This window comes from Marmota monax, unplaced genomic scaffold (genome assembly GCF_021218885.2).
Source record: "Marmota monax isolate L192 unplaced genomic scaffold, Marmota_monax_Labrador192_F-V1.1 WCK01_AAM20220418_F8-fsc00008, whole genome shotgun sequence".
NCBI lineage: Eukaryota > Metazoa > Chordata > Mammalia > Rodentia > Sciuridae > Marmota > Marmota monax.
The window spans coordinates 20054000-20065478 of record NW_026694432.1 but is presented as its reverse complement, the minus strand read 5'-3'; the positions used below and the strand labels follow the sequence as shown (position 1 = coordinate 20065478).

General features: G+C 55.9%; 1 protein-coding gene across 7 annotated transcripts; it reads left to right on the top strand.

Annotated features, from left to right (window-relative positions):
• The first annotated feature begins 2727 nt into the window (after positions 1-2727).
• On the top strand, positions 2728-11411 carry Sytl1 (synaptotagmin like 1). 7 transcript variants are annotated; one of them, XM_046468943.2, is made up of 15 exons: positions 2728-2866; positions 4852-5078; positions 6227-6375; positions 6588-6660; positions 6739-6784; positions 7462-7531; positions 7787-7887; positions 8042-8155; positions 8378-8550; positions 8856-8952; positions 9271-9429; positions 9749-9827; positions 9925-10024; positions 10796-11001; positions 11188-11411. In XM_046468943.2, exons 2-15 carry the CDS (start codon positions 4945-4947, stop codon positions 11325-11327), a joined length of 1641 nt encoding a protein of 546 aa, XP_046324899.1. In that variant the 5' UTR covers positions 2728-2866; positions 4852-4944; the 3' UTR covers positions 11328-11411. The 7 variants fall into 7 exon arrangements, 4 of the variants coding, with proteins under 4 accessions (XP_046324899.1, XP_046324900.1, XP_046324897.1 ...); XM_046468944.2 differs by having other exon boundaries at positions 7742-7887; positions 10000-10024; XM_046468941.2 differs by having other exon boundaries at positions 7742-7887.
• The last annotated feature ends 68 nt before the right edge of the window (positions 11412-11479 follow it).

Here is an 11479-nt window from a genome sequence, read left to right as displayed (position 1 = left end):
GCAGCGCTCACCCAGCTTTGGTCCTTTACTTTCTGAAACCTGTTGAGAAAGCCCAGCTTAAACACTGCCTTCAGAGCTGGGGGTATTGCTCAGTGGTAAAGCAGTTGTCCAGCATGTGTGAGGCCTGGGTTTCATCCCCAGCACCTCAAAAAAGCAAAATGAAACTGCCTCCTCAGCAGGCTGAGCTATGTCACTTCAGATGAAGAGAGAGTGGTTAGCATTTTGAGGGTCCTTTGTGCTAATCCAGAGGTCACCTTGAGGACAGGCACTAGCTGCTGGCCCCAAGGCCCTGGGTCAGTGACAGCCAGCTCACTCCAGACCCAGCAGTATTGTGGTTCCAAGCCTGGATCTTGCACATTGGGGTCCATCTGAGAGTTGATTGGGGACAAGAAAAAAGATACTGAGGACAGCCATAGCACAATAGACAGGCTGTGCATGAAGGTGTTCGCCTGTAACCTAGCAACTGAAGAAGCTAAGGCAGGATCACAAGTTCAAGATCCTGCCTTAAAATTTAAAAAAGGGTCTGGGGATGTGGCTCAGTGGCAACCCCTGGGTTTGATCCCCAGTACCAAAAACGAACAAGAAAAAATTTTAAGGCCTGCTCCATTCAGCCCAGCAAAAACTAGAATTTCCCTTGGGGAGACAGGATATAAACGGGAGCCATAAAAATCATCACAGGCACTGCTGGAGGCTAGCTCAGTGGTAGAGTGCCTGCCTGGCACGTGTGAGGCCTGGGGTTCCATCCCAGCACCACACATGAACACACACACACAAACCAGTTAATGAGAGCTTTCTACATGCTAGGCCTGGAAATGAAGTACTGTGTTATTTATCCTCACAACAGCCCTATAGGATGGGTGCTGTCATCACCATTTTACAGATGAAAAAAACAAGCACAGAAAAGTAAAGGGACATGGTCAAGGTTTTGGAGGTAGAAAGAGGAACCATGGTTTAAACCCAGCAGCCTGGCTCTAGAGCTTCCCCACCCCCCAAACCACCCCGGAAGGTGCATTAGCTAGAGCCCAAGGAGTGAAAGTGGGGAGAGGCTGTTTCTCTGGAGGCGAGTGCTGTGACCAAAAAGAGGGAAGAGTAGGAGCTGGAATTGGAAGCACTCCTCACAACAGTCCTGTAAGATGGCTGCTCTTGTCCTCTGCAATGAAAGCAAGGCTGGCGGTAGAGCCCAGATCTGCTGGCCTCTAGGACACTGCCTCTTCCTTGGGGCATTGCCTGGAGACCAGCCAGAGGGCAGAGATAGTCATGGGGGGTCAGGGATGGCTGCCAGAGACTTTAGCAGCTGGGCAGGGAACACAAAAGGACCAGAGGTGTTGGAAGGACAGGAAGAAGAATCTAAGGTTCTAAGGGTATGTGTGACAAAGAACAGAGCCAGATTTACCATGGTAATCCTGAGGGTCACGCTGAGAGGGGTTGGACAGCCCACAATGGAGGGCAGTCTATCTTGGAAGGCAGGGAGACTTCGGTCAGCAAAAGTGCCAAAGGAGGCTGGACTGGTGATGGCTACTGGCACCTTCCAAACCTAAGGAATGACAAAAGTATGTTCAGAAAGGACCTGTGACAGTTGGGCAATAAAGGGGTGGAAGGCCAGGTGGGGCTGCATGGAGACCAGAGGAGGCGGCTCCCAGAAAAGGCTGAGGCGGTGGGTCGGGTTGTAGCTCAGTGGTGGAGTTTTTGCCTAGCACATGTGAGGGACTGGGTTTGATCTTCAGCATCACATAAAAATAAAGATATTGTGTCCATCTACAACTAAATGTGTGTGTGTGTGTGTGGTTTTTTTTTTTTTTTCCTAAAGAAAAAGAAAAGACTGAGCAGGGGCTGAGGCCAGGACAGCAGGAAGAAAGAAAGAGACTAGCCAGGAGGGGACAGTGCCTGGAATGACAGGGGCAGCCTCTGGTGATGTAGGAGAATTGGGGGCCAGGGTGATCCTGAGGGTGGTGGGAGCCACTTACAGAAATGGGAACTTGGAAGGGGGCTTCAGATGAGGAGGTCAAGCTAGGCATGGTGGTGAATACCTGTAATCCCAGCGGCTCAGGAGGCTGAAACAGGAGGATCATGAGTTCAAAGCCAGCCTCAGCAACTTAGCGAGACCCTGTCTCTAAATAAAATATGAAAAAGGGCTGGGGATGTAGCTCAGTGGTTAAGTGCCCCTAGGTTCAAACCCTGCTACCAAAAACAACAAAAAACACAAGAGAGGTCATAGGCATCGGACTGTGTTGATGCCTGGCACCTACTACATGCCTGTTTGTACCAGACCCTTTAATTTCTTTTATAGTAGGCTCCTTGCATGCTGCTATCTAATTTGCATAGGAGGAAATTGCAGCTCAGAGAGGTTAAGAGACCTGCTGAAGATCACACAGTGGCAGAGCAGGGACTCTGCTAAAGATCGTCTAACTTCAAAGTCTGCAATCCTTCCATTACCTCTGATTCTTAGAAAAGTGGCTAACATTGCTTTCAAAGTAATTTCCAATCAGCTCCTCTGTGGGCAAGGTGGGTTGCTACCCATTAGTAAGACAGGTCAGTCAAGTCTGCTGGGGCCAGGGCCTCCTTGAGTTACCAGGCGAGTCTACCATGGAGCTGGTGCTAAAGTCCCAGGCTTGGCAGGCCCACCAAACCGGCTCTGGGTTCTCAAACTCATGGCAGGCACACCCGGGAGCCGGTAGTCCAGGCCCGGTTTTGCACCAGGCCCTGCTGAGGTGTCTCCTCCTCCTCCCCCCACCCCTCTGGCTGGGGCAGCTGCTTGGCTGGGCAAGTCAGCCTTAGTCCCCGTACTGCTCTTCTGGTCCCTGAAACTCTGCTGCCAGGGAAGCCAGAGTCACCCAGGAAGGTGTCCTCCTGTGTTGGACCCCGACAGGTAACACACCTCGGTGCTGGAGCCCTGCAGTATCCTGAGGGGCAGGCACTGCCACCTGGGCACCCTCTGGCACCTTGGGATCTTGAGGGTGGGGGAGGCAAGAGCAAGTCTGGGACTGGCCTGGCCAGGCAGACGGACCAATGGGTCTGTCCCATAGGGTTGAAACAGCAGGGAGGACCATGTATTTGATTTGACTCTGGAAGGAGAGGGGACTTCAGGAAAGAGGACAAAATGGGCTTGGATGCCCATGGCCCAGCCCAGCAAACCTGTGGGACAAGGGCAGACTCAGTTCTGCTAAATATCTCCCACCTTCACACTCAGACACACACCTGGTGGCTCTGGGCCACCAGAGTACACATAACACAGCTGGGTCTTAAAGACAGCACAGGAGGAAATGCAGAGTGCACACACCCACACAGCACTGTCACCCAGAAAGTCACTGAACACACCAGACAATCTAGCCAGCCATGTGGTATCATGCGGCAACGTGACACACAGACACACACATAGACCCCACAGCACACAGACTTGGCCACCACGCCAGACTGCACAGCTCCACAGTGAGACACAGAGATGGAAGGGCTCATGAGCAGCAGCCAACAGCTTGGGTACAGTAGAAGTTCAGGAAAACTGTCACTACTGAGGACACAGATATGCAGAAACCCCAGGCTCCCCAGGTGGGCATCAAGGGGAGAGCGTTGCTCCACTTGGACACTGACTCACTTGGGAGGGGACAGGGTGCAGGAGGTGTCGGGCACAAGCCAGGACCTGCCTCTGAGCCGCCCTCTTTAACATCTCAGCCCCACCTGGAGCCCTGGCATGGAATGGGTGGGGAGGAGAGGAGAAACCGCCCTGTGGGTTCAGGCCATGACCATGACTGAGTCTTGGGCCCCTTGCCATGTCCACATGCCCCTCAGCTAGGCAAATGTTTTCCTTCCGGAGTCACAGTGGTGCCTGGGCATAAGCTGCTTTGCCAGCCTAGGCCTCTGGCCAGATCCTGGGGTGGGAGTTGGGGGAGCCATGAGGCCCAAACAGAGGGGCCCAGGGACTCTGAACAAAAGGGCAGGGCTAGCGGCAGGGGCATCCCTGGGATGGTGGCCTCAGTGGGAATGGGTGCTGCGGTTACCTCGCGGGGAGGAAGTTAGGGGTGTAGGCTGGGGAGGAGGTTGCCTCAGACAGGAAGGCCAAATGGGCCAGGGCAGGGTGGAGGTGAAGGGTGGGGGAGCAGACCCAGGTTGGGAGGTTCCCCAAGCAGGGGGACAAGCAGGTGTGTATACTTGCATCTGTGTGTGTGTGTGTGTAAGTGCACACATGCATTCCTAAGTGAGCAGGTGTATTTTTACATTTAATTAGCAAACACTTATCAGCTGCCCGTTGTATGCAAAGTACTGGCTTTGAGGGGCATGGTCTGCCCCTAGCTTCAAGGAACTCACAGCCTAGTTAGATGGGTGATGTGTATGGACAAAAGTCCATGAGATTTTGTGGACATCTAAGGTCATATATTCGTTCCCGGACTCATTCTTGTATAGATGAACCCGTCTGGGTGGGCCCCAGTCTCCATCTGTGTGCACATGCTTTGTGCAGGGTTAGGAATGTGTGTTGCACAGTTCTCAGGCACAGGTCTGTGTCTGTGCCTACACAAGTCCCTTCATGGGGGAATAGGTGTGTGTGTGCCTGTCGTTATCAGCTATCAATGTGCATGTGTGACTAGATATCTGTGCCCACATGGATCAGTGTGTGTGTGTGTGTGTATGTGTGTGACCTCTGTGGTTCTCTACCTCTAGAGGTGTGTACATGTGTCTCCACACACTCCTTTGAGTGTGTCTGTTTTCATGGTCATGAACACCCCTCAAGTCACCTTGACCCCAGCCTTCCTGGGATTGTACATACTGCCTGGGCATATATTTGGAGAGAAAAGGGCAGTTAGTTCCAGGATATGCTATGGATTTGGACAGAGGTTGATCTTAACCTTGATCTGCCCCTAGGAAGCCACGTGAGCCCAGCTGGGGTGCAGCCCCAGCCGATGCCCCAGTGGGCCACCCTTCTCAGGAGAGGCTTCAGGCTCTACCCTCTCTCCCATGGCGCATGGACCAGAGCCTGAAGCCGAGGGACTTTTGGACCTCAGCTTCCTGACAGAGGAGGAACAGGAGACCATTGCTGAAGTCCTCAAACGAGATGCCCACCTGCGCCAGCTGGAGGAGGGGCGGGTCAGGTGAGGCAGGGGCAGCCACCAGCCAGGAGGAAGGGGCCTCAGGCACTTAGAGGCTCTCATAGCCCCAACTCTGCTCCCTACCTGCATGCTGCCATCAGATGTCTAAGCCACTCTTTGTGTTGCCCTTTGGTTCCCTCTGCCCTTGGCCAGCTCAGGGACCATCACCTCTCCCAGAGTAGCTGAACAAGCCCCCTCACCAGCCTTCCTGCCTCCAGAAGTGCCTCTTCCAGCCACCCACCTTGAGCTGAAGCTCCTATCCTTAATAACCTCTTGCAAACGCCCCTGGCCCCTAGCACCTCCGGTCAAATACAACCTCCTAAGCATAGACCATGAGGCCTCTCCAATTGACCCTTGCCAGCCTCCCCCATCCCATCTTTCCCCATAAGTCCCACCTGACACAAATACACAGTATCCTCTGCAGAAGTGCAGGTGTTCCCCAGACCCTGACAACACCCTGCTTCTCCAAGTCTAAGCTATGTGGCTTCTTCAGAAGAGCACAGTGGCAGAGGAGCATGGGAGTGACAAGTGTTTGAGGAGAGATACTTCCTAGATATGTAACCTTGGGTAACTTACCTGACCCTGAGCACCAGTCTCCTCATCTGTAAAATGGGGCTATGGAGGAGTCTTCTCTTAGAAAAAAATATGCAAGTATGGTCCGCAGTGACCACTTAATGAATAACAGTTACTATCCTTCTCTACCCAGAGAACTCCAATTTGTCCTTTAAGAAGGAATTCAAGGGCTGGGGCTGGGGCTCAGTGGTAGCGCACTTGCCTGGCATGTGTGAGGCACTGGGTTTGATTTTCATCTCCACATATTAATAAACAAAATAAAGGTCTATCAACAACTAAAAATATATATATATATATATATTTAAAAAAAGAAGGAATTCAAATGTCACCTCTGCTGGGAAATCCTCCTGAGAGAGCTGGTCACAGAGAGGAGACTCTTCTTACATTTATCACTGCATCTACCTCACCATATTGTACTTGTCTAGTCTGGATTTGGTTTCCCCAGAGGCCTGAGCTCCTCCAGAGCAGGGGTCAAGTCTGATTTGCTGTTGAGTCCCTGGTCCCTGGTAAAGAGCTGCTACAGAGTGGAAGGCAGAAAGGTTGGCTCCTTCTGAAAAACGCCCTCTCCTATCCTCCAGCAAACTCCGGGCCTCACTGGCAGACCCTGAGCAGCTGAAGATCCTGACAGGTGACTGGTTCCAGGAAGCACGCTCCCAGCGGCACCACCATGCCCACTTCGGCTCTGACCTTGTCCGAGCCTCTATTCGCAGGAAGAAGAGCTCCAGGGGTGAGAGGGGGTCCTGCCTTCTGCCGTCCAGGCTGTATGTGGACAGAGAGGCCCCTTGGGCTCCAGTCCAGATTTCCTCTAATACTGTGTGTCTTTGGGTGGGCACTGCCCCTCCATGGCCTGTGGGAGGTGGGTGGGCATCTCAGAGGGCCTCTCTGTGGGTCACAGACTTTATGAGAATGGAGCTCACAGAACTTCTCACCTGGGCCCAGGAGAACAGGCTCTGGGCAGTGATGGGGAGGCTGAGGCTGCCGGGAAAGAGACTGAAGAGGAGCCAGAACTCAGGTGAGGAGGTGTCACAGAGAGGAGAAGTGACTGGTAGTTGCTCAATCCCTTCTGAAAAACACCACTCCTTCCTCCTAGGCTCCCCATAGAACAGGTCCCTCCAGAGAGGCGCAGTGAGACACAGGTGAGCATGGAATGACTGAGCATTATAATAGTGCGCAGTGCCTAAGAGGGGAGGCAAGTGTGCTGGGGAAGAAGCCCCCAAGTCAGGAGACCTTGGACACACTCCTTCCCTGCTCTGGGTCTCAGCATCTTCCTTGGTAAAATGGTATGGACCGGCTATTAGCAATGGGTGGCACAGCCAGGCCCAGTGGCACACACCTGTAATCTCAGAGACACAGGAGGCTGAGGCAGGAAGATTGCAAGTTTGAGGCCAGTCTTAGCAACTTATCAAGGCTCTAAGCAATTTAGTGAGACATTGTCTCAAAATTTAAAAAGGGCTGGGGACTTAGGTCAGTGGTCAAGCTTCGATGAGTTCAATCCCCAGTACCAAAAAGAAGAAAGGAAGGAAGGAAGGTAGAAGGGACAGGACTGGGCGAGTCCAGAGACTCAGGTACTACTGCCCCCATCACCAGAACCTGGGAGCAGGCAGACCCATCCGGAGGGGCAGGCCCCAGGATGTGAGGGTGGGAAGTACCGGCCTGACTGGTCCTGCAGGGAGTTGCCAACCCTGCCTCGAGGGCTGCCCTAAATCTGAAGCTGGAGTAGCCAGGCTGGAGTCTCTGATATTTGACCCCTGTATGACCTTTGGCTCCTTCCTATTTAGTCCCCACTGTGACCTCTGCTGCTTGCTTTCTTCAGGGACCTGATGTCCCTTCACCATACGCCCCCTCAAAGGCGTCAGATCATCAGGAGGCCCAGGCCCAGGGAGGTAAGTGGGAGCCTGTGTTGAGGAGAACAGAGCTTATGGGGTTCAGAGGCAGCTCTAGTGACACCAATTACCAGGTTCACCTTCCACCCGGGCAGTCCCCCTCTGCGCTGGGACCCCTGTGGCCTCCTTGGGCGACCCCTGGGTAGCACTGGGAACAGAGTCTGCAGGTCACCCGGGCTGTGAACCAATCCCGTCAGACCATTTGCTCAGGGCCGGCAAGACAGGGGCTCACTCAGCAGCTGGTGCCTCACCCAGCCCCTGGCCGAGGGGGCGTGCAGGTGGACGCCGAGGAAATGGGCCTGGCGTGGAAGCCCTCGCCGCAGGCGGAGAAGGAGCCGCCGCCCCCGCCAGCTCAGGTAGGCGGGAGCGGCTCGCGGTTGTTCTCAAGACCCGGAGCGGACTCCGGGCTGGCAGTGCTCCTGCCCCGGGCAGCGAGCCGTCGGAGACCCCGCCCTGGCGAGGGAGGCGCGGGGAAGAAGGGGGCGCCCGGGTCACTTCACCCCTCTCCAGACCGAGATGGCATCCGAGATCCTGCAGAACGGGGAGGAGGATCCGGGGCGCGGCCCCTCACTCGACCGCATGCTCAGCAGCAGCTCCTCTGTGTCCAGCCTCAGCTCCTCCACGGTGAGGGGGAGGGCCTGGGGTGCCTCTCCCCCACTCATATCCCGAGCTAGCCCCTGCCTGACCCTCCCTCATCCCGGGACCTGACGCCCCAGCCCGCAGCAAGCCACCCGGAGGTGACTTTCCCCTCTTCCCTCCCTTCCCGCTCCATGCCCCGAGTATGAACCCCCTGCGCTGCCCCAGCCCCGACGCGGGCCCGGTCGCTGACACTCACTCCTTCCACAGCTGAGCAGCAGCCAGATGAGCCTGTCGGGGGAGGTGGAGGCGGGCGCGGTGCAGGTGCAGGTGCGCGGCTCTGTGCACTTCGCGCTGCACTTCGAACCCAGTGCCTCCGAGCTGCGCGTGCACGTGATCCAATGTCAGGGCCTGGCTGCCGCCCGGCGCGGCCGCTCCGACCCGTGAGTGACCGGCCGCCCCAGGTGGGGAATGGGGCGGCGGGGTACCCCGGGCAGGGCCGGTGCTCCAAGGGGCCGCTCTCACAGCTCAGCCCACCATCAACTGTCCTTGGTCTCGGTTTACTCAAATTCAAAACGGGAACGACAATTAGGGGGGAGGCATAAGGACTGAGATCATTTCTATAAATCAGCAAGAGGCCAGGCACACAAGTGCTGTGTCCCAGGTGGTGGCTGGGGAAGCCGCCAAAGCAGGGTAGAGGCCCTGGACGGCCCTTGCTTACCTCTGGCTCTCGCCTCCCTCACCCCAGCTACGTCAAAAGCTACCTCCTCCCTGATAAACAGAGCAAGCGCAAGACCGCGGTGAAGAAGAGGAATCTGAACCCGGTCTTCAACGAGACTCTCCGGGTGAGGCTGCCACGAGGGTGCCACTAATGAACAGGGTGCCCCTTCCTGCGGGCAGGATGGCAGGGCCTGCCAGTTTCGACCTTGCGGGTCTCTCCACTCCTCCATTCTGCGAGAGGAACGGCAGGGAAACCGCATTCCCCAGAGTGTCCGTTTGTGCTGGGCCTAGGGCTAGTCCAGACTCCCACAGTGCCCTCGGGGCTCCCCAGAGCTCCACCCTGTATAAAGCATGGTAGATCCAGCTTAGTCAACACTCCTGCAACACCGGTGCCGATGCCGGGCCGCCCGCGGGGCTCCACTAAAGCGCACTCCTGTCCCCAGTACTCCATCCCGCAGGCCGAGCTCTCGGGCCGCGTCCTGAGCCTGTCGGTGTGGCACCGGGAAAGCCTGGGTCGCAACATCTTCCTGGGCGAAGCCGAAGTGCCCTTGGACACGTGGAACTGGGACTCGGAGCCTACCTGGCTCCCCCTGCAACCCCAAGTAAGCCAGGCCTGCGCGGGGAGACCCGCGGCACAGAGCTCACGTTACCCCACGGACTACCCCCCTCCCGCCCCCGTCCCCTCAGCCCTGGCCTCGTACAGAGCCTCCCTTCCGACAGACACCCTAACCGCCCCGGGCAGGGCAGGCGGGCCACGCCCCTTCGCAACGGGGGTCGGGTGTTTGCAACCCTCCAGCCCCTCGTAGAAGCCCCGCCCCTATCGCCTGGCCCCGGCTAACCCCACTCTCAGTGTCTGGAGACGTCATTCCTTCATCTCTTTCCCCTGGCCCCACTCCCCCACACCCCCTCTGACTCTTGCAGGTGCCCCCCTCTCCCGATGACCTTCCCAGCCGCGGGCTGCTCTCCCTATCCCTCAAGTACGTCCCTGCCGGCTCCGAGGGTGAGTGACCGCCCCAGGAGAGGCCAAGCTGGACCAGCCTGGGAGGCGGGAGATCCCTGAGCCATGAGGAGGTGGCCTGAGCCGAGCCCTTCCGCAGGCGCGGGACTGCCTGAGAGCGGGGAGCTGCACTTCTGGGTGAAGGAAGCTCAGGACCTCATCCCGTTGCGCTCAGGATCCCTGGATACGTACATTCAATGGTGAGCGGCACTGCGACTTGGACTTCGCTGCTTCACTTTGGCTCCAATCTCGGATCAGCCTCTACCTTCAACCCCTGATCAGTCAGCCTCGGTTGTGATCACCGAGCAGGGGTGAAGGGGACGGCTGGAGCAAAGGCCAGGAAAGTTGAAGATGCCTGAGGAGCTGCATTTCAGGGTGACTGTTGCCTTCAGAGCTGACTGGGGAGCTAAGCCGAGGCTACTGAGGCACCTCCATGGAGAACTTGGAAGGCCTTGCTGTGGGGCTTGGTCCTGAATTGTAGTTCAGTGGTTCTCAAAGTATTCTGGGGGATCTCTAGGGGCCTTCTAGGTGCTGTCCCAACTTCAGAGAGTGAAATGGAGGTAGGTTCCTCAGATTCTGAGTCTCACAGCTCATTCTATTTTGTTTTTTCAATTGTTACAAGCAATATTTTATTTTGCAGAAAGGGCTCCAAGGTTTTGAAAAATTTCAAACTAATTTGGTGGGGGTGGTGGAGGGATCAACAGGGAGCCAGTGAAGGTCACTGAGCCAAGGAGTAGCAGAATTGCATTTCAGAGACCACTCTGGGATCCTGTGAACAGAAGTTATAAACTTAAAGGCAGGAGACCTGGTGCAAAGACGGTCCCAGGGCAGCGCAGGCTTGGAGGGCAGGTCTCAAGCAGGAGCCAGGGGACATGGACATATGTGAAGGAGAATAGGTACAACTCCATGATTGGTTGTCTCTAAGGAGTGTGAGGGGTTGGTGACCTGATGCCAGCCCACTTCCCCCACAGCTCAGTGCTACCTGATGACAGCCGGGCCAGCCGCCAGCGAACAAGGGTGGTTCGACGCAGCCTCAGTCCAGTATTCAACCACACCATGGTTTACGATGGCTTTGGGCCTGCTGACCTGCGCCAGGCCTGTGCTGAGCTTTCCCTCTGGGACCACGGGGCCCTGACTAATCGCCAGCTGGGGGGGACACGCCTCAGCCTGGGTACTGGTAAGTAGAGCAGGGCCCTAAGGGGAGCCAAATTGGGAAGCAGGGGTTCAATGCTTGGCCTTGGGCACTTTTCTGCCCTTTCCTGGTGACTAGGTACTTTGCATAATTTGGGACCAGACAAGTGTTTCTTGGGACATGAGATGTCTAAGGTGACCATGCCTTTCACTCTTGCCCGGGAACATTTAGGTAGCAGCTATGGGCTCCAGGTACCCTGGATGGATTCCACACCTGAGGAGAAGCAGCTGTGGCAGACACTCCTGGAGCGGCCATGTGAATGGGTGGATGGCCTTCTACCCCTCAGAACCAACCTGGTCCCCAGGGCATAGCCCTATCAAATCCCTCTCTCTGGACTCCCCTCTCAGAGCCCACCCTTGGTTAGAGTCTATTAATAAAGTCTGTTTTAAGGACAATCGGGGCTGATGTCTACTGGTGAGGGGTGGTTACAGTAATAAGGTGTTAGCAGAAAAGATCCAGGTAG

Bases quoted from the DNA above. Each gene is read 5' to 3' on its own strand.
- Sytl1 (XM_046468941.2), top strand. From the start codon at position 4,945: ATGGCGCATGGACCAGAGCCTGAAGCCGAGGGACTTTTGGACCTCAGC. The intron at 8,156-8,377 runs GTGAGGGGGAGG...CTCCTTCCACAG, and splicing joins CCAGCCTCAGCTCCTCCACG to CTGAGCAGCAGCCAGATGAG. The intron at 11,002-11,187 runs GTAAGTAGAGCA...GGGAACATTTAG, and splicing joins ACGCCTCAGCCTGGGTACTG to GTAGCAGCTATGGGCTCCAG.